The sequence below is a fragment of the Danaus plexippus genome (genome assembly GCF_018135715.1).
Source record: "Danaus plexippus chromosome 3 unlocalized genomic scaffold, MEX_DaPlex mxdp_25, whole genome shotgun sequence".
Lineage (NCBI taxonomy): Eukaryota > Metazoa > Arthropoda > Insecta > Lepidoptera > Nymphalidae > Danaus > Danaus plexippus.
In genome coordinates this window covers 2259483-2284684 of record NW_026869844.1, presented here as the reverse complement: position 1 = coordinate 2284684, position 25202 = coordinate 2259483, and the positions used below count along the sequence as shown (strand labels likewise).

At 35.4% G+C, this 25202-nt stretch overlaps 4 protein-coding genes across 5 annotated transcripts; 2 read left to right on the top strand and 2 right to left on the bottom strand.

Moving 5' to 3' along the window:
* Positions 1–241: 241 nt before the first annotated feature.
* LOC116765892 (probable phospholipid-transporting ATPase IIB) lies at positions 242–11540 on the top strand. Its single transcript, XM_032655527.2, has 19 exons — positions 242–429; positions 503–605; positions 1010–1212; positions 1353–1595; positions 2960–3180; positions 3497–3704; positions 3831–4053; positions 4465–4654; positions 5011–5126; positions 5333–5470; positions 5912–6085; positions 6365–6535; positions 6753–6938; positions 7312–7498; positions 8145–8320; positions 8526–8630; positions 8708–8834; positions 9158–9361; positions 10484–11540. The coding sequence occupies exons 1-19, from the start codon at positions 377–379 to the stop codon at positions 10618–10620; spliced, it is 3165 nt and encodes a 1054-aa protein (XP_032511418.2). The 5' UTR covers positions 242–376; the 3' UTR covers positions 10621–11540.
* Positions 11541–12954: 1414 nt separating this feature from the next.
* Positions 12955–14811, bottom strand: LOC116767300 (uncharacterized). The gene has a single exon (XM_032657560.2). It carries the CDS (start codon positions 14795–14797, stop codon positions 13061–13063), a length of 1737 nt encoding a protein of 578 aa, XP_032513451.2. The 5' UTR covers positions 14798–14811; the 3' UTR covers positions 12955–13060.
* A 1138-nt stretch (positions 14812–15949) lies between these two features.
* On the top strand, positions 15950–23101 carry LOC116765504 (replication factor C subunit 1). Of its 2 annotated transcripts, none has more exons than XM_032654964.2 (18): positions 15950–16200; positions 16279–16377; positions 16643–17204; positions 17867–17976; positions 18047–18175; positions 18277–18640; positions 18687–18825; positions 18987–19114; positions 19499–19645; positions 19998–20081; positions 20338–20486; positions 20851–21024; positions 21444–21595; positions 21684–21792; positions 21888–22033; positions 22304–22517; positions 22603–22755; positions 22833–23101. In XM_032654964.2, the coding sequence occupies exons 1-18, from the start codon at positions 16192–16194 to the stop codon at positions 22950–22952; spliced, it is 2988 nt and encodes a 995-aa protein (XP_032510855.2). In that variant the 5' UTR covers positions 15950–16191; the 3' UTR covers positions 22953–23101. The 2 variants fall into 2 exon arrangements, with proteins under 2 accessions (XP_032510855.2, XP_032510865.2); XM_032654974.2 differs by having other exon boundaries at positions 15951–16200; positions 18705–18825.
* A 166-nt stretch (positions 23102–23267) lies between these two features.
* LOC116765515 (uncharacterized) lies at positions 23268–23661 on the bottom strand. Its single transcript, XM_032654987.2, has one exon. The coding sequence runs from the start codon at positions 23564–23566 to the stop codon at positions 23339–23341; it is 228 nt and encodes a 75-aa protein (XP_032510878.2). The 5' UTR covers positions 23567–23661; the 3' UTR covers positions 23268–23338.
* Between the last annotated feature and the right edge of the window lie 1541 nt (positions 23662–25202).

The following is a 25202-nucleotide window of genomic DNA, read 5'->3' as shown; positions in this document are numbered from 1 at the left end:
ATTAAAAAATGCTTCTAAATTTAAAACTATTAAGTATTAAATTTTGCGAATTTACCTATGAATAGGGTTTTTATATAAATAAAAACTCAAATGAAAAATTAACACAATGCTTAAAACTATGTAGATATATAATTAAAAAGCGTATATTAACGTTGAATAATAAGTATGTAAATCTCAAGCAAAATAAATATATAGTTGGTTGTATGATATTTGAAAGATGTCACTGCCACAACGACGTCAGACAGCGAAATCTTTCAAAGCAATATAACTGACTACTGTCTATCTACGTATGTGTTTATTATTATTTTGTCTTCAATTCAAATTGTGTATTATGTAAATTTTTCTCCTATAACAGTATAATTTATTTAATACCAACATGGAAACCACACCATTACTAGCACGTCCAAAAAAGAAATCGCTGTGGTCGAGGTATTTATTAATTTTATTGAATCATGTAAGATAACTCAGTGGAAATGTTTCTTTGTTAATACATTGTTTTTAGGCTCAAGTTGATGTTTTTTAAGCAACGAGAACTATGTTCTAGAGTAATATTTTTGGGTCAGCTTCCGGAAGAGGAGTATCCACCAAACTATGTTTGTAATCAGGTGAGATTGACCTCATTATTTAGTTCAGATAAAGAAGCTATTCACCCGTAGAGTCACGAGAGTGAATGAACTGCTATTTAATTATACTAAATCTGCTCATAACAACATAGCTGTTCCATGTTAATTAATTAAATTACTGCTTTGTTTTGGTATTCATTGTGTGAAAATTAAATAAAAGATACATGATATAATTAAAAAGGTCCTAGTTTTATAACGAAATATAGTTTTATAATAAAACATTTGCTACATTAAAAAAAATCCTTTTTTAACTTTCCTATGGGTAAGAATCTTCATTTCCTAAATGTCAAATAATGGATTAAAATCTCAGAACATCATTTTAAATATGATTTTTATAGTATATGATATTTAGTTACAGATTATCTCATTTTTAACAACCATTTTAGAAATACAACCTCATCACATTCCTGCCGCTGGTGCTGTTTGAGCAGTTCAGGTTTTTTCTTAACCTGTACTTCTTGGTGATGGCTTTAAGTCAGTTCATTCCCAGCATAAGAATTGGTTACTTGTACACATACTGGGGACCACTATGTTTTGTGCTGGCTGTCACACTATTTAGGGAAGCCATTGATGACTTCAGAAGATACAGGTAATAAAATTTGCATTCATATTAAATATTCTCGTTTATTACTAATAAAATCAAATGAAATCAATCTTGTACTATATTCAGCAATTATATTTTGATTTGAATTTTTAATATTGTATTTTGCTGTGTCTATCTTATTCTAGGCGAGATAAGGAAGTGAATCGTCAATGCTATGAACGTATAGTGCTAGACTCATCCATCCATGGCTACCGTCCGTTCATCACGGAAAATGTTCCGGCCTCATCCCTCCGAGTCGGAGATATTGTGATGTTGCACAAAGGACAGCGGGTGCCCGCTGATATGATATTGTTAAGGACTAATGAAACAATGGGCACTGTGTTTATACGGACGGATCAGTTGGACGGTGAAATCGATTGGAAGTTAAGGTCAGACTTAACACTTTTATGTTACAAACCATATAAATATTAATCATGAGTACTCTAATGATGAGTCGATTCTGTTTCCATGATAATAGCTAGTGTTTATCATCAACTTAACCGATTGGGTTACTAGTTGTATGTAAAATTATTTCGTTTGCTCTAATATAATTTTGTTTATATATATTATATGTGAAATGAAACATCTAATAATGACAGACTGATATTGTTTGTATAACATGTAATGTAATGCCGTCCGAAGGTGTCGGTGCTTTAACAATGTAATGACTTCTGTGAAGGATTGTTTAATTTACATATTATTTTGGGAGAATCAATATGGCTACCATAACTTACAGTGAATTTATCAACTAATTTCCCCTGTACATGTTGGTAGCATTAATACAATGATTTTTGTTATGTACTAGGCACCAGCTCCTGCTTTGCACGGGTTCTGTACAAAAAATATAAAATAATCTATTTAGTTTTGAGAATTATTAAACTTATATTATGATAACTTTCAAATGGTACGCCCGATTTAAATGATTTAAAAAGTAATTTACAGATACTGATGTATACTGATAAAATACACAATTGCACCATACATTGTTTTGTTATATCTCAACGACTTGAGGCAGCGTTTTCGTTCAAAAGTTCAAAAGTTCTCAGACGGCTCATGTTTTTCCGACATCTTCAGCAAATGTCGTTAATGTACACACAAATCAATACAAAACCTTAACAAATTATATATTAAAACCTTTCTCGAGAATCACGCTATCGAGTGGTGAAAACCGCTTGACGATTGGTGCAGTAGTTTTTCTGTTTATTGCGAACAGACAGACAGACAGACGCGGCGGGGTACTTTATTTTATAAATATTATATTACGTATATAGGTCTTGAGAGTTATTAGTTAAAAAGTTTGCTACAAATTACATTGTAATTAATTTGTATAACGTCCATAACCTACTTTAGAACTAAAAAAACTTGTAATTAATTTTTTATGTAAATTATCAGTACAATTATAGTTATTTACATTCTTTGCAAGTCAATTTATTCCTATACTCATTCGTGCGTGATATTATTTACTATGAGTCTGGGTTTAACCATCCTCATTGACCTTCTGATTTGTTCGATTATGTTATCTGTATTAAACGATCCCGTTTCTTAATGATATTAACTATGTGTTGCTATTATTGTTATTGAAAACTTTCTTTGAAATGGTATTTAGTAAAACAATAAAACAGGACTTTCCAAGAACTCTTAATCGGCTTAAAAACTAAAGTCGACACCAAAAGTGTGTCATATACCGAAACGTAGCAATTGAGAACTTTTTCAAACTAGATTTTAATATAAATCAGCACATATAATATTCTAGGATACCTCTGCCGTCGACCCAGAAACTGCAGACGGACGCTCATCTATTGGATATAAACGCAAAACTGTTCGTAGATAAGCCAGAAAAGGACATACATTCGTTCATAGGCACCTGTACGAGAATGGACGAAGAGGAGTGCGATTCCTTGGACATAGAGAACACGTTGTGGAGCGGATGTGTTGTCGCGTCGGGGCAAGCAACGGGCTTAGTTATATATACAGGTATATTATGCCATAGGCGTAGACATTTAGCATGTTAAATAATTTCGAACGATTATCTAAAAAAATAACGTCAGATGCAGAAGTAACGAAATAAGCAAAGTATCTTAAAACCCAAAAAATATCACTCACCAGAGATTTAGATAAAAGCTGACGTAGAGGCAAGAAAACTGTCCAACCTGACCTGACTATCTACATATTTTTTAAGAACGAACAAAATGTATGTGATATCTTGTGAAGGGCTCGTATTGTGAACTACAAATTCCCACTAAAACCCCTAATCAGTACAGAAGCTTTGCTAAGACTGTTCTGTCTGCAGGCTGTGAGACTCGAAGCGTGATGAATAATGCAACTCCAAGGTCCAAACTGGGACGTCTCGATTTACGTATAAACGACTTCACCAAAGTGTTATTCGGAGCGACCTTCTTCACGTCGCTACTCCTCATCATACTCAAGGGCTTCGAGGGTCCGTGGTACGGGTTCCTGTTCCGATTCGTCCTTCTCTTCTCCTACATCATCCCCATAAGGTGAGTCTGTACCGAGGACATTATAATCATACAGTGTATAAAAATTAAATTCTGTCATCCTCGATTTCTGGTTCTTGAAATAATTTGCTGTATAACATTTTCGACCTTTTTCATGTATTCTTCCAGTCTCCGAGTCAATCTGGATATGGGGAAGGCCTTCTACTCGTGGGCCATTCAGCGGGACAAGCAGATGCCGGGTACCGTGATGCGCTCCACCACCATACCTGAAGAGTTGGGGCGCATCCAGTACCTGCTGGCCGACAAGACCGGAACACTCACCAAGAATGAGATGTTCTTCCAGAAACTGCATCTAGGGAACGCGATGTTCGATAAGAATAATTTCTATGAGGTAATCAGAAATTTTTGAATGTGGTTAAACTTTTAAAATCCCTACTAATATTATAAATGGGGAAGTAATTCTGTTTGTCTGTTTGTCTTTCTGTCTGCTACGTTTCCACGCCTAAGCCAGTGAACCGATTTTGATGAATTTTGGTATAATTATAGATGGAACCCTAAAGAAAGACATAAGCTCCCTTTTATCACGACCCCAATCCCAAAAACATCCGATTGGAACCATGAAGTATATTTCAGATTCTGTGCCGCCAGTGTTTTTTTTTTAACTTCTATCCCGATCCCTATCCCAACAACGATCTATAAAATGCAGTTCGGTTTCAGCGGCCGTAGTGGCTGAGAGCAACAAAAAGATGGTATTTTATATAAATGAAAATTTTTCATTAAATTTTACATTTCTACGTTTGAGGTGGAAGCCCTGCTGACACAATACATAACGAACGACGCGTCTTCTCTACCAACTTCGCCGGTATCGGGGGGCGAAGTCCTAACGCCAACTCCGAGACAGGTGTGGGAAGCCGTGCTGGCGTTGGCGTTGTGTCATAACGTCACGCCCGTCTATGAAGTTGATGACACGCGAGCTGACGAAGCACAGTCCGGTTAGTAATTGAAAGTGACATTAAAGTTTCTCACATTGAAGCAATATTGAGTCGATACTTTAATAAAAATAGAAAAGTATTGGTAATTCACCGAGTCTGGCCACGACAGCTCAATCAGCAAAGCAACCGAAAGGTCACATTTCTGAGGTTGCAGATTCGGAACCTGCTCGTGTTGATAGATTTTTTAACCCTATAATTTATTGAAATCCTTTGAAACAAAATTTGCAACATTTTACGCATTAAATTATTAATATTTATAAATGCTTGAATGAAAACTCCAGTCCAAAACGTACCGGAAGTGACTGACATAACACTCTATACCTGCAAACGTATATAATGTCGCTTGTTGTTTTTAGATATGGGTAGTTCTGTGATGTCGGAGAGCTGTGGAGGTGCTGTGCCCCAGCAGCAGCTGTGCGACTACCAGGCGGCCAGTCCCGACGAGGTGGCTCTCGTTAAATGGACGGACATGGTACTGAGACGCCCGATATAACGGTGTTATCACATAGAGTCAGCTCTTCGACTTCCGGTCGACCAGGCTACCTGAACTATTGCCATATAAAATAAACATCTGCTCACAAAGTTTATATCTTATAAATTAAGATCAATCAAGATCTTATCCATACATTTGTCATATATTATACAAGTTTATCTGTTAAGTGTTTAATAAAACCTTAGATGGGCGTATCATTATACCGGCGTGATCTGCACAACATCGCGTTGAAGCTGCGCGCCGCCAACGAGGTGATGCAGTACAACATACTGCAAGTGTTTCCCTTCACCAGCGAGTCCAAGATGATGGGTATCATAGTTCAGGTATTCTTCAATAAAAGTCCCGAATTTTCGTTTCCATAAATCCCGAATTCCCGAATTTTTGTTTCCAGAATGCCCGAATTCCCGAATTCACGATTTTTGTTTTGTTAAATGTACATAGTGTCCAAGTTATAAATATAATAATATCATAATTTGCAACTGAGGATAATAATACGTCAGTAGTTTTATCCATCGAGAAGATTAATGTCCGAACGCGAATTATTTAAATAAAATATTATATAAAGTTTTTATAGTTTCGACTAGCCGATAGAGTTGTAACAAAGGAACGAGTGGAAAACTATTAAACAGAAAGCATACGTTCACATAATACTTGTTAATCAGAAATAGTTGTTTTGTTGATAAAAATTATCTTGTTTCGTTGTCCTGACTATTCAAATATATTTAATGTAGTACAATCAAATTAATAACATATTAACCGTCCAGGAGGAGAACACGCAAGCTATAACGTACTACGTGAAAGGTGCTGACGTGGCCCTGTCCAAGTTGCTGCAGTCCGCGTGGCTGCCGGCGGAGTGTTCCAAGTTGGCGGCCGAGGGGCTACGGACACTTGTCATCGCTAAGAAGACTCTCACCAAGAACGAGTACTTGGAGTTTGAGGTTCTTGCATTTCGTTACAATAAAAAAAAAGTCTTTTATAAGAAGTAAATATTATGAGAATATAAATCTAGAAATTCTTGAATAATAATGTGACTTTTTTTTTTGTAGTAAACATTACTTTTTTACTTGCTTTGTACTTTATTACATAACTGTAGTCAGTAGCCTTATATAAAACCATAGCATATAGATAAATAAACTTTAAATATTTATCTATCTCAAAGTAACAACACTGTTCTTGAACGGTTTTTTTTGATTACACCCCGTAATGTAAACTAACAGAGCGAGTACAAGGAGGCTCGCTTGAGCGTTACGGGGCGCACGGAGCGGACTGCGGCCTGTCTGGCGAAATTGCACCGCGGACTGGCGCTGCTGGCCCTCACCGGGGTGGAGGACAGGCTGGCCGACAGGGTGCCCGCCACGCTCGCCATGCTCAGGACGGCTGGGGTTAAGGTACACCTCGAAATCATGAGGCTATATACACTATGAACTGTTGGGCTTAAGGTACACTAAGAACTGCTGAGTAAGGTATCCAATGATGTGCAAGGAGACAGACTTCTCAGTCTCATCTTTTGATTACAAATATTCAATTCAAAAATTCTGTCCTGCTTTCCTTATTAAGACACAGATGTGTGCGTTTACTTTCTTGTGATAAAAAAAAATACCTCAGATCTGGATGCTGACTGGCGACAAGTTAGAGACGGCGCTGTGTATCGCAAGGTCGCTGCATCTCGGAGGCAGCGGGGAGTGGCTCGTGGCTCCTGACTGCAGCTCGAGGAGGGACGCGTACGCTCTTATAGATTCACTGGCCAACACTGACTGCGCAGACCTCATTATAGAAGGAGAAACCTTGGAGGTGAGAGGGACAGAGCTATTCCAAAAAGATCAATCGTGTCTCAATACATTGATATGGAAATATATAGTTAAAAGGAGTATTGGCTAAGAAATACATAATACATATTTTTTTGTAATATATATTAACATGTATGCCAATATATCACAATGAGATGTAAAAGTCTTAGCAACACCAAATCAGACAGGATAGGTATTACTATAAGATTTCCTTAAAAGTGGCTTGTACTATTTTCAGGATTCAGTAACATAGGCGGTTAAGCTCTCTGATAAAGTTGTTACTCCTGATTGACGCTGTAAAGCTGGCACTAAACACTTGTAAAGGAAATCCAGTAAATGTATGATACAAATCTCTTTATATCCTGAAATATTTCCAGGTCTGTCTCCGAGCGTACGAGGAGGAGATGGTAGAGCTCTTACAGAAGTGTACCGGAGTGGTGGTGGCGCGCTGTTCCCCCACACAGAAGGCGAGAGTCGCGCGACTGTTGAGGGAGAGAGATCTGGTGGTGGCGGCGGTGGGGGACGGTGGTAACGACATCTCCATGATACAAGAGGCTGATGTGGGTTCGTACAATAATGACTTGACATGTACACCGAAACAGCTGCCCATGTTAGAGACTACTTTCAAAGGAGAATATCTTATTCTAGTGACTTATCTGTGGAGATATAATTTGTTATGTAGCCACCTTCGGACAATTTATTGCAGTTCAATCATTAATACATTGTTAATGAGAGAAAATCTCCACGACGTGGATAATATTAAAATTCTACCAATACTTCCTATTGGGGTAGCGGACTTGTTAGTATGTTCTTAAATAACTTTACAATGAAAAATTTTACTCCCATACCTATAATGAACAATATTATGTATTGTTATTGTGGTAGCTGAAAGGTTTCATTTGACAGCTGACTTAATGTGGGGGTTGCTAAAATTAAACCACTGTTAGTAGTGTGACTTTTGCTCCTCTGAGTACCGTTCCACGATGTCTCTCTAACTATCTGTCTAAGGCGACATTACACTGGTATCCGTGGACGGCAGACACTTGATAACACGCGGGTCGTCTGCTCGTTTGGCAATTTTCCAACATTAAGAAATCCCGTGTTAGTAATAAAATAATTCCCATCCACTGTATATACTGTATGTAATGAATATGGCCATAGCGTTGGATGACAACATTGACACTTTTCTTTATTATTGTATGTTAACTAGGTATAGGGATAGAGGGTATAGAAGGACGTGCGGCGTCTCTGGCGGGGGACGTGAGCGTCCGGGAGTTCGCCCACGTCGCACGCCTGCTGTTGCTGCACGGTAGACGGTCGCTCATGCGCTCGGCCGCTCTCTGTCTGTTCATTGTTCACCGAGGGCTGGTCGTGTCCACTATGCAGGTAAAGTTGTTTCTAAAACCAAATTAACTTCTCTTATACCTCTGTATAGGCTTACTGCGCTATGTTCCCCACCGCCCACAGTAAGTATATACTTATAACTGTCCCATTTTATTTGTGGCTTACGAAACGATGTTGCTTGCTAACACTGTATCTCGTGCCCGACGCTTCTTTGGTGCAGTTGTTAAACGTATTGTTTCTGTTGCAGGCCGTGTTCTCCGTAGTGTTCTACTTCTCCTCCGTGTCTCTGTACCCTGGATTCCTGATGGTCGGTTACGGAACCGTTTTCACAATGTTGCCGGTGTTCTCATTGGTGAGTCATTGTTCGACGCTAAAATGAGCTAGTCTCAAGGTTTATGTACAAGCTAGTGATCTATGAGCTCTCTGCAGGTGCTGGACAAGGACATATCTAGCACAACGGCGCTCCGTTATCCGCAGCTATACAAGCAGCTGACCAAAGGCAGGCAGCTGTCGTACAAAACTTTCTACATCTGGATCGGAATATCTATTTATCAAGGTGCGGTATACACGCCATCGAAAAGAAACTTTAGCCACATATACAATTATCTGATAAAATATACTTTGTAACACAAAACATTATCATGCGTGCGAAAAAAGTTTAGTGTCATCACAAAGAGCATCTTGGAGCCTGTAATATTTTTTTTTTCATATACCATCGTAGAGCAGTTTAGTAATTTACTTGGGAGCCAACGAAGGTAGACAAACGTGTCGCGCTCAAGCAGTTAGTACGAAGTAGCCTTAATTACATTCTGCCAGGACGCGCTGCATACGGAAAGTGAATAAAACAGAACTTAACAAATGTTGTCTTTAATATTTAAGGCGGTGTGATAATGTACGGGGCGCTGGTCCTGTTCGAGGAGCAGCTGATACATATAGTGGAGATCAGTTACACGGCGCTCATCCTCACCGAGCTGCTGATGGTGGCGCTGACCGTGGACACATGGCACCGCCTCATGGTGCTGGCCGAGCTGGTCAGCCTGCTCATGTACACCGCCACGCTGCTCATATTCACTTCGTACTTCGGTGAGTCCAAACTCGATGGGACTAGAGACGGCCAGAAATATAATTTGAGTCATTCGTGGAAGATCCAACACTATGAAACACAACTGAATCTTATCAAAATCAGTACATCCGAATGAAGTTTTACTAATAATTTGTCTCTATACCTCATATCTACCCATAAATCTCAATATTCACTTCACCGTTACTTAAATGATGGTGATTAAAAGAAAATTGTTCGAATATAAAAATAATAATTTGGTAAAAGTGGCGCCAACCGTGCCGTACTAGTTATAACATCCTGGGTACCAGCCCCGGCTGCGCACGGGCTCTGGACAAAAAATATAAAACAGCCTATTTAGTTTAGGGAATTATTAAACTTATATTATGATAACTTTCAAATGGTACGCCGGATTTAAATGATTTAAAAAGTAATTTACAGAGAGTGATGTAGGCTTGAAAACGAAGAAATTGATTTTGTTAAGACTTAATAGCGTATATATGTAAATAGCTTTCCAATAAACGCTTTAGGAATGCCAATTTTTAAAAGTTATAAAATGGATATAGTGTATTATCCTTAAGGTATAGACATATGCCACCGCGGACTTTTCTGTAGACCTTTATTAGATACACAATTCCACCATATATTATTTTGTTATATCTCAAAGACTTTAGGCAGCGTTTTCGTTAAAAGCCCTCAGATGGCTCATGTTTTCCCGACATTTTCAACAAATATCGTTAATATACACACAAGTAAATACAAAAACTTAACAAATTATATACTTCTCGAGAAACACGCTATAGGTTGGTGGTAAATATTTGATTATAGTGCAGTAGTTTTTCCGTTTATCGCGAACAAACAGACAGACAGACGCGGCGAGGGACTTTGTTTTACAATATGTCTTGACTATAACCCTTAGAACTATTTCTATGACTTATTATAACACTGAACCATTGTAATTTTGCACTGGCAACATTTAAGTATCAACTTGTATTTGAAAACTGTACACACTCGCTTCAGCCACTTTGTAGGAGGTTACTGGAAGTAACGCTGAACATTGAAAAACTAATCTGAAACTGTGCCTCGGACACACTATTATCACTCACATAATCAGTTTAGTTTATTTGGTGATGTTATTTCCTAAGACGCCGACTTCATCCGTCACTGGGAGTTCTGGTGGAAGGTGACCACTATCACGCTGGTGTCCTGTCTGCCGCTGTACATCGTGAAACACATGCACAGGAAGTGGAACGAACGCCAGTACAAAAATATACGGAAATAAGTGTATGAGTCATACATCGGACGGGTTAAAAGACTTTGTCACATAAAAATCACAGCATACAAGTGTATGAGATCTTTGTACACCGACTGTACCTGTAAGTGTATCCTAGCTTATGATTGGACCGATTATTATAATTAGTATTTAGTCTTCATATATAGTATTTCCTTTCATATGGGACGTTTTCAAAGACAATGTTCTGATCGCTGCCGATGCAGACATTATAGTAAGATGTATCAAAATTTCTCTCCCAATCTTTTTTTTAATCTATATTTCTTTTCACTTTCATATGTATTATTTTAAGTATTAAATAATATGGCAGTATGTTGTAGTATTTTTTTTTTTTAATGAAAATGCTTTAAAAAATTTCTCATATTTAGTTTTAAAATTCAAAAACTGAGTGCCTTTATTTGTAAAAATATTTTCTTCGTTATGACTGCAAGCTTTGTATGTAATATTATTGTATGAATAAATCAAACTGAATATTTAATTTGCTGTCATTATTTGTATTGTAATTCTATTATATTTTTATATTTCAGACTGACCTAGTTCAGACAGGAGATTTTTTTATTTTATTTTATAATATTTTTTGGGGAGTATTCTCATATGTGTCACAGATTAGTAAAAACTTTTGTATTAATTTAATTTCCGCTAACTGTATGTAAAACAATATGATACTGTGATTTTAGATTGATTGTAATGTTAGTGTGTAAGAACCTATTCCGTAAGTTATTCTGAAACCGATGACGTCATTTAAGCAAGGTACAAAACGTGTAATTTGTGATAGCTATATTTATTTGATAGTTTAAAAATGTGTTAGAGATTTTATTTAAGTTATTCTATGTTCCATTATTTTATGTTTGAGTTTAAAAAAATAATAATTGTTTATTACACTGTAACCAATAAAATTGTTATCTGTACAATTTTTTATTTTATGAAAGATACCCACTTATTGGAAACCCGGTTATAAAAATATTAATACGTAGCATGAGGGGATGTAAATCGTGTATTTACCAGTCTATATTCCGTTAGTGTGTTCTGTACTAGAAATTCTGACTCATCAAATATAAAATTCTTTTTTCAAAATAACCCAAGACGTTATATTTAATGTTTTCAGTTTTGAAAAATAAATAATAATAATTGGACTCAAAGAGAACAGCCACTAGTTATGTCACTTAAATAATCTATGACTACATACAGACTTATTTTGTTGCCTTAGCAGAAAAGGTCGTCTGTACCTTGTGCTAGTTGAAAAACTTACAGGGCACAGGTCCTTCCGGATATTACTAACTTTAAAGGTTATTGAGCCGGTCATAAATTTCAGTGTTTTATTCACACTAAGTAGCGTGTATAGTGCATGTACGAGTAGGTATATACCGTGGGAATGAGTGTGCATCTGTGCTTGTGTGTGTGTGCGTATGCGTGTGTGTATAATTGTTATTGAATTATGTATAGTTGTTCAGTTACCTCATAATTGAGTTTTGTAACTAACTAACTTTCTTCAGCGGTTTGTTACAGAAAAGAGCTTAAATATTATTAGGATAATATAATTAGGATATTTTCTAGTGAAAGTAGATTTGCATTGGGTGTAGTTATAACATCATACGTATTTTCGAAGTTTTTGAAGCATTTTTGGAATATAAAATAGTTTACTGTAACGTAGACAGGCGGCTTTTAAAATAAGAAAATGTGTAATGATTAGCTTTGATATAGCAGTACGGATGGGTAGCAAATAGTTTTGGAGATCTTAACTTTGTGTTTACCACGCTGAACAACTACCATGAACTTTATTATAGTCTTAGAGGCACCTACACAGGAAGTAATGTTGTCTTTTATACTAAAACAAAAATACTTCTGTTATTTATAGATAGACTTAACATATAATCCTGTAGTCAACCGCTAACCACGTTGAAGTCATGTTAAGTATTAATAAATAAACATGAGTGGAATGATTTTCTGGTACAAGCTACTCATGAATCCGAAATACATTGACAAATACCTTGTTATTCTTCTGGATTCCGAAGAAATCATACATTGGACTATCGACATCTTAGCAAACTGTCTAAAGTTTCAAAATTTAACTTTAGCTTTAATACAAAGATTACATTTTCAATGTTACGGACTGGATCTCTTAATAAAAATTATCAATTTGACATGAAAACTGAAAATGACTGCATTTTTGCAGCCGAACCAGAGCTTTAGTGAGTATGTTCCTACGAATTCTCTCTCTGTATTCCAATATCAATTATTACTGCAAACACATTGCTGAACAGCCTACCAAAAAATGACAAATTAATCAAAAAATATTTATTTTTCTATAACATTGGTGTAGTTACCAAATAAAGATTATCTTACAAATTTTAAAAGTGTCTTAAATAAAAATATGTCTTAATCAATAACTAGTAATCTATAAAACCTATAAATATTATAGACGAAACAAAGGCTACCGATGGGATTTCGGTGTTGTATAAGAAGTGACATCAAATTCGGTTCCTTCAGTACCGGATGTAGACCGATGCATGGAATGCTTGGATATGACACGACGGCTCCAAGCCAGGTCCCGTGAAGTTCTCGACCTGCGACATCTAGATTTAGAACTCGTCGAACTAATCGTTCTTGCTGATGTAGAGCTACTAGACAACGAGTCCGTTACTTGCGCCCTTTGATATGTCACGTCGGAGTTGGTCACTGTACTCGTGGAATACATTGGCGTCTGTGGCTTTGTCTTTGTCAGTGCCTTTTCAATCTTCATTTGGGTAATGGAAGTCTCTAGTTTCGGTGGACTTTGAATAGTTTCAGCTCGACCAACGTCGATCACTTTTCCTTTAACATCGACACTGCTTAGAGATACCGTCAGTGAAACGTCGCTCTTGTTTTCGTTGTCGCTCAACTTTTCTATGTTTTCATGTAGATCATGCTCATGGTGTTTAATTGAAACTATTGTTGAGCTTTTAGTTTTGGATGTAGGTAGTTTGGGTCTCTTATTTTCTGAGTAACATACTGTGGTTTGGTGGGAAGGTAACATGGCGGGAATATTTGAATCTACATTTGCATATGAGATGTCTTTACTTTCCAAAGACTGTTTTGATGGTCCCTTGCAATTGCAGTCATAGTCACCTATAATATAACTATATAAAATTTGTACGAGAATAATAGCAATTCCTATCATCAGAATGACAACTATATATAAATAAGGAGTCCAATCCCTGTTAATATAAACATACGATTCTTTAAGCGCTTTCCATGGATGCCACATCGATACTCCGGAATCTTGGTACTCAAAAAGGTTCCTGCGTGATAAACCTTTGCCATAGTTTTGAACCGCAGCACCCACCCTCAAGACACCTCCGTAAGCAGAGTACAATTTCTCATCAATAAGTCTTGGTGCCACATCTCTTTTCATCCAGTGCCATAGGTCATTATTAAAACTGACAAAGTCGGAGTGACGACATGAATCTGGCGAATTATTTAAGATGCATCGAGCGGCTGTGATATAGTATTTTAACAAAACGTTATCTGACGATGGTGATACTAGATTTACTAATCCCCCAACTTTTAAAGGTAAAACTATTGCAGCGGGTCTTAATTTGTCGTCAGATTTTGGTAGAGGTATGTGGATACAAGACTTTTCATCACGTTTTGTAATCAATCTCGAGCAAGCATCCGTCAGTTTACCAGTCCCTATTCTAATCTTCTCTACTGTAAAATTACGCAAAGTTGGAACGCTCCTGCAATTCTTCCAACCTAAACCCTGAGTATTCAAAATGAATTTTATTTCTTCATAAAAGTCATGCAATGACTTCGCCTTTCTGTATGGAATATATCCTGCATAGTACGCTAATCTAACATTTGGTAATATCTCACTTCTTAGATGGGCACCTATGGTGTCTGCCAAAACCTCTTTCAATAGTACGTTTTTTTTCGTATCCTCACCTTTTTCTACTGTTTGAAGAGCATTATTAAAATATTTTAAAAGTTCATCCACAAACTTGGCGTTTACTTTATCTGGAGAAACGGGCTGGGGTATAATATTTTCAAAATATCTTCGAGAACGTAATTTTGCTATGTCTTCTTCACTCCAGCATTCTGAGTATGATGATTTTTTGTAAAATATAGTGCTTCCTACGCTTGAACAAGTTACTATGTTGTGAAATAAAAACAGATATATAATAAATAGCATTGCATTTTATTCGTTTGTTATGAATCACTGTCATTGTGACATTCACAATTCATAAATAAACAATGATAGTTATACGGAAGATTTTTTTAATTAGATTTATATAACAAGTGTCGGAATGTAAATTTATTTATTTTTATAAAACACTATTATAGTTGTTATATGAAACAATTAAGAATTAAACTGTCTAATTATAACTGTTCATGAGATACATCCTGGTGACAGACGGATGGAGTAGTAATAGGGCCAAATTTACGGTACCCTAATAAGGGCTAGTACAATTAATTTTCCACATAACTTCCTATAAACAATATTTCATTCAAATATGTAGCTGAAAGCAAGCTGTAACTGATTGTTAATAAAAGGAAGAAGAATAAATAGATAGGAGGAGGATGAAGAAATAAACTCAATACTAACTTTTAAACGCACAGGCAATTAATACTCTTTGTTATTCAAACCACTCTTCGTTTTAAAGTGTTACCATAAAAGATCCTAGATCTAAAAGTTGTTTTTTTTTTCTAAAAAATGTAACTTAAAAGGTCATGGGATGAATTTTTGAAACCACCTTGCATTGGATGATAGAGATAGATTAGTCTCGACTGCTACGTCGAGTCTTTCATTTTACCCCTACATTGTAAACGGCTGCAAAGCAACATTCGATAGAGGGAGAAACAATTGAGGTAATAAATAAAATACTTCCAACTTACTTTTACTTTTGACCGAACCTTTCAAGAGACGTTTTAAATACACTTTCTACATTTTTAAAAAAAAGATTATAACTGTCGAAATCGAGGTGAAGAAAAAACCGTGAGCTTTGCAAAGAATTTCAAAATACATAGATATTATTCTTTAATAAAAAAATATATTTATTTAAATGAAACTAGTATTATTCGGATTTACTACGCGGATTTTATTATTTAAAAACTACATAATCCCGACGTTTCGGTAACTAAATGAATACTCGCGAAAATCTTAGATCTAATTAATATATTTGAGCGAATTTATCTAAACATTAATTTTTCCTCGCATTTTCCATTAAAGGCTAAAAAAACAAATATTTTAAATTAAAGAGTTAGGTAGGTGTACCTACAGTCAGAAAAGCTACCTACTTGATACTTCAAAGTTTTGACATATGTCAATAATTTAACCGCAATTTTTGTTGCCCAATGTTTCATATCTGTTCTTGTTTACTTCTTAGTTTTCATTCAAAAGTGAAATGTTTATTTGTTAGCTTTTTGTAAAAATCTCTCATTGTAATCAGTTTTCCAAATATAATTACAGTGTATAAAAAGTTTACATTAATTTTATCTTAAATCGCACAACAGAAAAAAGCTATGTTGTTATAGATGTATAAAATTAATTTGTTTAAATACTTGATGCAGTGAGAGTTATTCAAAATGTCTAGGGTATGATTATTGCTTTTTTAATTAAATTGATTCTAGTTAAAACATGCTTTATTATGGTTTCACGAATGTCTGTTTTAGGATATCAGATCATTCTTTACAGTAAAAAAAGAGAAAACGAAGAAAGATGAAGACAGTGATGTTATACCAGAATCGCCGAATGTACAAGTTACAAACAAGGTAAATTAGAAGGAGAATCATACAACAAAGTACACGGAGTCATTATATAACTTAAGACTACCATGTACTAAAATACATACCATTTTAAATAAAATCTTAACACATATTGTTATAAATAATTATTATATTATTTAATAAGAAAAACTATATAGTGCTTTTTTAATTTAGTAGTTTGATGTGTAAAATACCTATTAAATGTTGATTTTTTTTAATTCAATAATTATCAAATATTGCAATAAGGTGTATATACAATATTTTTTTATAGAAAAAACAGTCTCGTAAAAAAAGACAAATTCAAGAGGACTCCGATGAGGAAATATTCTCCGCATCAAATAAAAAAAAGAATTCCCCTATAAAAATACTAAAAGAAGTTAAAGCAGCTAACTTATTCGGTTCAGCACCAATCAAAAGAACGGAGCCGATTGTGAAGAGAATAAAAAAAGAAACGGAACTTACCATACACTCCGACGAAGAATTCGAACAGAGTCTCATACAATTAGATGAGAAAATTAATCAAGAGATACAAGCAACTAAGGAAATACCAGATGAAACGTCAATGAAAAAGAAAGATTTAGTCAAAGATAAGAAAGACGACCGTTCAGAAAAATTGATTGAAGATGTTACGAACAACAAAAAGAGAAAGTTGAATAAAAGTTTGAATGAGGGACACGGGGATAATAACAGAGCTGAGGTCAACAAGAAGATGAAGAAGGATTTTAGTGAGTTCATTGAGAACGGAGAAGATTTAAACAAAAGCGAGCCGGCACAGGAATCACCGGAGTCCAAACAGAAGAAGCGCAAACTGGACAAGAGTCTCAATGAATCAGGTATAAAAAAAGTATTAAATCTAAAACTATATAGTATTGAAATTATACGAGAAATATCAATATAATCAAGTCTAACGTGTTTCAAATAATTGCGGCTCTCTTTGTTTCTAACACGGCACAACAAAGCACTTAAATTCTCTGCGGGCTATTAGGGATTGGTAAAGTTGTATTTTAAGGCGATTAGAGAGAGCCAACAAGGCCCACAAAAGTTGCAGACACAGTTTTTCTGACACTCCTTTAACTATCAGATAACCACAAAACCTCCCGCGGAATCGTTTGCCCTTTCGTTATTTAAGAATACTATAAGCAAGTTCGTCTGAATCTTTTTCATCGGTAGTGAAAAGTAAATATAGAGTCATTTCTCCACCTTAAGGTTTAAGGCAAAACCCGTTCCGTGCTAACAAGAATATATAGAGTCAATTCCCCACCTCAAGGCTTAAGGCCAAACCCGTTCCGCGCTACTCAGTCTCCCCTCTCGATCTTACCTCTAACGTTCTTTACCAAACTCTCATACTCTGCGACATGAGATTTACTCGTCGATACTTGTACATCGCCTTTGTTTTTGATGACGGTTTCCAGTGAACTGCTACACCGTTCTTCTGAGATCACCTCTCATTGTCCGCAACTTATCTATCTACACTGATCTCGCTCTTGTGTTTTAGTCCTATCAGATGAAGAGAGGCATGAAAGAAAGAGACAATCAGCTGCCTTATATCAGAGGTACCTCAACAGGTCTGGACCAAAACATTTAGGAACTAAGGAAATGCCTGAGGTATATAATAATATCATAAACAAATTAGCCGCAGACGTATTATTTATCTAATATGAGTAATTCTTCTCAGGGTTCACCCGATTGTTTTAAAGATTGTTCGTTTTTATTGACTGGCGTGTTGGATTCCTTTGAGAGGGATGACGTCATCGCAGCCATTACGAAGTATGGTGGCGTCATCAAGACGGGCATCAGTAAGAAGGTGGCAAAAACATAACTACTTTAAATCTTCAGCTACTGAGTAGACAATATGCAATGCACTGTTACCGAGTGCTGTTATAATGTGAATATTATTTTGCGCAGGTGACACACGTCATAGCTGGGGACGACGCCGGTCCGGCGAAATTGGCTAAGGCACAGGAGTTAGGAATAAAAATCATGAATGAAGACGAATTCTTACAGTTCATAAGAGATTCGTCTAACAAAAAGACCCCGCCCAAAGATGTGAAAAAGGAAAGTGGGAAGAAAAAAGATAAATCAAGCGAAAAGAAGAGAGAAAAGATAAAAAAGTCACCACAAGATAAAGAAATCAACGTGAACAAAGCTAAGGTGGAGGAATCTCCGAGAGATATCAAACAATCTGAAGTAAAAACGAATAAAGTCGAATCCAAAGAAGAAAGTAAAGAACATCCTGTAAAGTCAGTGAGAAGGGAAATCAGTAATGACGGTGAGTCTCGGCAGCTTATACGTTTTCGATGGTGTGGCGTCTGTAGCTAAAGAGGTCATTTCAGGAGAATTGAAGAAATCTTGCAGTACCGAGGTATCCAACTCCCTGATGTGGGTCGACAAATACAAGCCGAAGAATCTTAAACAGATCATCGGCCAGCACGGAGAAGCCAGCAATGTCAACAAGTATGAAAATCTTTAAATTATTTCCTAGATGCTGTTATGAGTTAAATGGCTGAGACCATGTCTCCGGTCGGTTGGCTAAATGTAGTAATAATAACCTTTGATATCTGATCAATGAGTTTGATGGAAATTAAAATTTTTTCACGATGTATTAACAATCCCAGATTACTGAACTGGTTGAAGAAGTGGTACGCGAACCGTAAGGCCAAGCTGCCGAAGCCGAGTCCTTGGGCCAAGAACGACGACGGCGGCTACTATAGGGCTGCTCTCTTATCAGGACCACCTGGCGTGGGTGAGTGCCGTTATTTATTTTTTTTTGGCAAACGGCCTGCACTTGTTAGAACGTAAGAACTTAAAACCTCCTTTCACACTATCCAATATATTCTAGAATTGGGATCATGTAACTGATTTATTTAAATAAAAATTTAATTGGTATAGTTTGCTCGTGTGGTGACGATAAACACTTCTCATTAGGCGGTATACTATTTTATATCGGAGTGTGTCTAGGGATCCCTATTTTAATCTATTTCTATATTTTTATGACTAGTATTTAGAGTTCTTTGGCAAGTCAATGTTACACTAATTTTATTAAACTGATATATTAATTAACTTTTAAATCAATAGATTTGATATATCTTTTTGCGTTTGTTAATTATATATGGGTGTTCGGTTCCAGGTAAAACGACAACGGTGTCGTTAGTGTGCAAGGAGCTCGGTTTTGACACTGTGGAGTTGAACGCCTCGGACACGCGCAGTAAGACGTTGCTCAAGGAACAGCTGGGGGAGTTGCTCTCCACCAACACGCTGCAGGCGTATGCTACAGGTCGGTGATAACTGGCCTGGCCAATTTTTGCTACCCCCAATAACAGATTCAGTGATGAGATCTAAGACCTTCACTAGTATTCTTTTAAATGAAACAAATATTTTCGGATTAGAGTTTTTTATTATATTTAAAAACTACACCCTCTCGACGTTTCGTTTTCTTTGCAGCAACCGTGATCACGGGCAGGCAAAGAATAATAATAATAAAATATGTATGAAGTAATCCGAAAATATTAGTTTCATTGAACAGAATCAATTGTTAGTACTCCATTGAGGGAGCCAATTGTCACTCAGCAATGTCTCAGAATTTTTTATGTCTTAATATCAATATTCATTCTATTTAAACCTCACAGGCTGTGCGGGCAAGGGAGCGGTGTCGAAGAAACACGTCCTTGTGATGGATGAAGTGGATGGAATGGCCGGCAACGAAGACAGAGGTCAACAGATAATATATTATTTTAAATTAACAAAATCACGTGTTCAATATTTGAAATTAAAATTCTTTTAATAATATCAAACAGTAGTTTGATATATTGAATTCGGAATGCTCAGGGTAATGAGTACATTACCCTGAGCATTCCGAATTCCGAAGAAGTCACAGGTTCGAATCCTATTTGTGTCAATAAAAATTACATATCTTCTATGTAAAACCTAATTACAATTAAAAATAGATGTGATTGTTCGTTTATCTAGGAGGTCTACAGGAGCTAATATCACTGATCAAGACGACTTCTGTACCCGTCATATGTATGTGCAATGATAGGAACAGTGAGAAGATGAGGTCTCTGGTCAACTACTGCTATGACCTCAAGTTCGCCAGGCCGCGGCTCGAACAGATCAAGGTGTAAATATGTTAATATATACTATAATAGTACTAAAATATGCTTTGTTTGTTGGGTGAATGTAGCCAGTGCAGTGAATCAATGTATTTAATATGCCTATTTAATTTAATTCATAGTAAATATACACAAATTAGTTTAAAAATGTTTTAAATTGATATGTATCATCAGAATATTCTCCTATTTCCCAACGTTATTGTTGACTCTTGTCTGAGAAATGTCAGTAATCCTCAAAGTGTCTAGTACTGTTGAAACTACCCTCACACCGGCTCACAATGCACTTATATATAAAGTTCCTTAAAAAAAAATTATAGTATTTAACCAATAAAAATATAAATATAAGTAACCGATACATGTTATGTTACAGTCGGCCATGATGTCAATTTGCTTCAAGGAGGGCATCAAGATATCTCCTGAAGCACTCTCTCAGCTGATAGTGTCATCTGGCCAGGATATAAGACAGACAGTTCATTTGCTAAGTGTATGTGCCTCAGGACTTACCAGCGATGAGGCAAAGGCTGTGAGGAAAGACATCAAAATGGTAAACTTGAGATCGCTTATCAAAGTGATTTTTTTTTTCTTTATTAATTCATTTCATACAAACATACTAATATTGGACCGTTCAGTACACACTATTTGTTGATTTGATACCGTCTCATATCTGCAAATGTTATGTCTGAATTTTTATATGTTTAAAACCCAACACACAGATTACTGAAATTCATAAAATGACAACTACCTGCTATATTCTCAGCAGGTAGTTAGCGTTTAAATATACGTTAACAGGATAATAATTGTTAAATTTTCGTCTGTCTATAAAAACTGTAATACTTAGTTCTGTTAAATATAATTATAAAATTTATTAGTGTATTATTTTTTACCTAGATTTAATGGGATTGTAGAAGGTAGACTCTGATTATTTGGCTCATAAAGAAAACTAATTTGAATGTTTGACCTCAGGGTCCATGGGAGGCGATCCGCAAAGTATTCAGTGCCGAGGAACACAAGACAATGTCCATCATTGACAAAAGCGATCTGTTCTTCTGTGACTACTCCATCATGCCACTATTTGTTCAAGAAAACTTCCTCAATGTGACACCGCATTGTCCAAAGTATATTATTTCCTCTATGGTGCTGTATATGATATAATAATAAGTAAAAATGTGTGTACTCACATTGAAATGTACATTTTCTTACCAGGAACGAGATTTTAGATCGTTTCAGCAAAGCTGCAGATAGCTTAAGTCTAGGGGACTTGGTGGAGGCGCGGATAAGAGGGAGTCAGGCGTGGAACCTGTTACCAACACAGGTATTTGAATAATTACTAATTTATATATATATACTATTAATATATAACATAGGTACATAACAATGGTTTTATAAAATTTTCCTGCATAATTCTAGGCAATGTTCAGTAGTGTGATCCCCGGACATCAATTATCTGGTCATGTGTCAGGGCAGATTCAGTTTCCTTCGTGGTTGGGTAAAAACTCGCGAGCAAACAAAATGAACCGCCTGTGTCAAGAAATACACGCTCACACCAGACTCAGGTGAGACAGAATATATTAAAATATACTGAAAGATAACTTAATAGCATAGCTTTATGAAAATTAATAAATTAGTTCTGTACATTAAATTCAAATAAGACAAAATGAATAATATTTTGTGTAAATACAGAATTATACAATAGATTTATTGTGAGTTTAAATATATATTTTTTTTGTAAAAAAAAAAAATATAATCTATAAAAAAAAATGTGAATGTAAACTCCTATTTTTATTATGTTCCACCGATATTAATAAAAAGTGTCTGTTTCACAGTACATCTGGATCGAAATCTTCAATATTCCTCGACTACTCCACTCACTTACGAGATGCTATTACAAATCCACTTATTCAAGACAAAACAGACGGGATTGAACATTCCCTTAATGTTTTAGAATCGTATCACTTGTTACGAGAAGATTTGGACTCTCTTGTGGAGTTATCATTGTGGCCGGGCCAAAGAAATCCCACAGTTCTGATTGATTCTAAGGTACACATAAGTTTCTCAACTTAACAATGCCATAGTTATAATAAATATATACAAATTCCTTAACATTTACAAAATTTGTCTTTAGGTAAAGGCTGCGATGACTCGCACATATAATAAGAAAGCTAGTGCGTTGCCTTATGCCGCTGCCAGTATTAAGAAAGTTAAAGCGACCGAAGATGGGGAGTTGTCACATGAGGAAGATGACACTAGTGATGTAGAACTTGATGCTATGATAAAGGTCAGTGTTTTATATTAACTTACTTAGTATTTTTAACAATATTATGTTATAGATATAAATATTTTATATTTTTTTAGAAAAAGAAGGAACCCACCAAAACCTCTACAAGTAAGACAAAAGTTAAACAGGAGGAATCGGCAAGCTCGAGTAAAGCGGCTGCAAAAAAGAAATCAGCGCCAAAGCAAAAGAAGAAATAGCACATTCTTCACTTGATATTTCGTGATGCCTATTCTGTAATCAAACAAAATCATGTCCACTAAAACAGTTTTAAAAATAAGTGTTTTTGTTAAATGTTGTTATTATAAAACTTAATTTTCGGATGAATAAAATTAAAATTAAATTTGAATGTTTTTTATTTATCTTTAAAGATTAAATGGCTGAAAGGCTTTAATTATTTCCATTAAAATTCAGTAACCATGGAAGTAGCAGTCTTTTATATAATATCATTCAAAGAGACCTGAAGCACTCATTAATGGAAGGGTTTTTGAAACAGATGAGATAAAAAAACATCATTTCAATAAAAGCACTGTAATATTACATAATGACAACTACATTTTCACTTCACTTATAATACAAAAGTATCTTAGTTTTTGCGGATCTTTTCAACTCGTGGGTCATCGGGTCTCATTATAACATAAATATTTTTGTATCTTCTGTTGTCCCCATCACTTTTTACGTAATTGTAACACCCGATTGTGCCCATCGCGATACCAACAACGGCTAAGCCTGTAGAAGCCAAAATCTCAGGGATTTCATTCCATCCCTGTTTTAATAATTGACCAATGGTCCGACTAGTCGCAGGGGCTGCCATTTATTTGATCTATTTACTTTCGGATAATAAAATTAATATATTTTCGGTTCTTCAAAACGAGTAAATGTCAAAATGAAATAGGTAGAACTAAGACCATTTAGAATGTCATTTCATGTGTCAACTGTCAATAATTTATAAAGCTAATTTTGTAATTGATAAAGCAATTTCAATCTACATCATTTTCTCTTTTATATATAAAATATTTGTATTATAGAATAATAATATGCATCGCGAATAAGAGGCAGAAGATTCAAGTTATATTTCACACTTCATAAAAAAATTATATTTAATTCAACATTAAAAATTAAGTTATATTTAATGTTCAAAAAATGAGATTAGTAAAATCAATTACAGTTGATATAGTTATTTAAAAATAAAATAAGAAATTATTCAGTTCACAACTCTTTACTATACTAAAAAGGTTTCATAATTGTGTTGAGGTTGTCATTTTCAAACAATATTTAAAAAAGTTTTGAAAATTAATACATTCGTTTGTTACGCTCTTTGCGATAAGATATAAAGGACAAAGCCAAGTACAATTTTATAATACCAACAACATGAGAGAATCTAAAGTAAAAGGTCATGAGGTTAACTTTGGTAATACACTTGGCGGATTGATAAGAAAAGGGTGGTGGGAAATTCCTGAAATAATGGGTGCTTCATGTTTCGCTATACTGGGAATCATAATGGGAACCGTTGGTGTCTATAACTATATAAAAAACGATGGTGACAATCGTGAGTTCAAAAAAGTTTACATGATAATGCGCCCTGACGACAAAAGGGTACCTCTTTTAAAAAATCCAGTTTTTACCGAGTATAAATAAAAGAAATATTGTTTATGGCAGAATGTGTTTTTTTTGTAGACAAGTTCACATGAAATAATTAGTATCTATTACAATTATGTTATGTTATATTGAATCGTGTAAACAAAATTAGTTTAAGAAATGTAATAAAACATTTAGACTCAAAAGATTTTCCAAATCCTAGAAAAATGTCCTCTCTGCGTAGGCCTCTGTGGCGATAAATAAAGTCACATTTACATTAGTGTAGTCTTTTTGGATTCTTCTTGGCTCTCGAGATGTTGCCATTGAGTAATCACGAAGTGTAGAAACAGTGTGGACTTGATATCTTTAACCTTTTAAACTGGCAAAAACCCTATACGGGAACTCAGGTCTATAATCCTGCAGAACTATTTTTTTTTTGAGTGATAATGATAAAAGTATAGCAGTTATCTAGTTAAATTGTAGATTTATTTAGATAAAAGTCTACCCTACATATATTTTCAAGTCAGAAAGATTGCCTGGAAGCACAATGACGCTTCAGCGCTCATTCTTCATGTAGTCCACGTTTCTTTAGTATTTGACAGTGTTGTTTGTGATATTCATAGCTATCTTGCCTCTACTTTAATAAGTTCGTTTAAAGTATTATTCATACTATTACGCCTACTATGAGTTTAATCGATTACGAAAATCAAGGTCTTATTGTGGCTGTGACAGTTGGTCGGTAGCCGACCGTTCTCATAAGCAGTCTCTATAAATTACAAAAGACTAGATTAAAAGAGAGTTTTTAAAACGAGTAGTCCATTTTATTAGACATTTTAAGTACAAATCACTCAACACCGCTATCGAGGGATAAA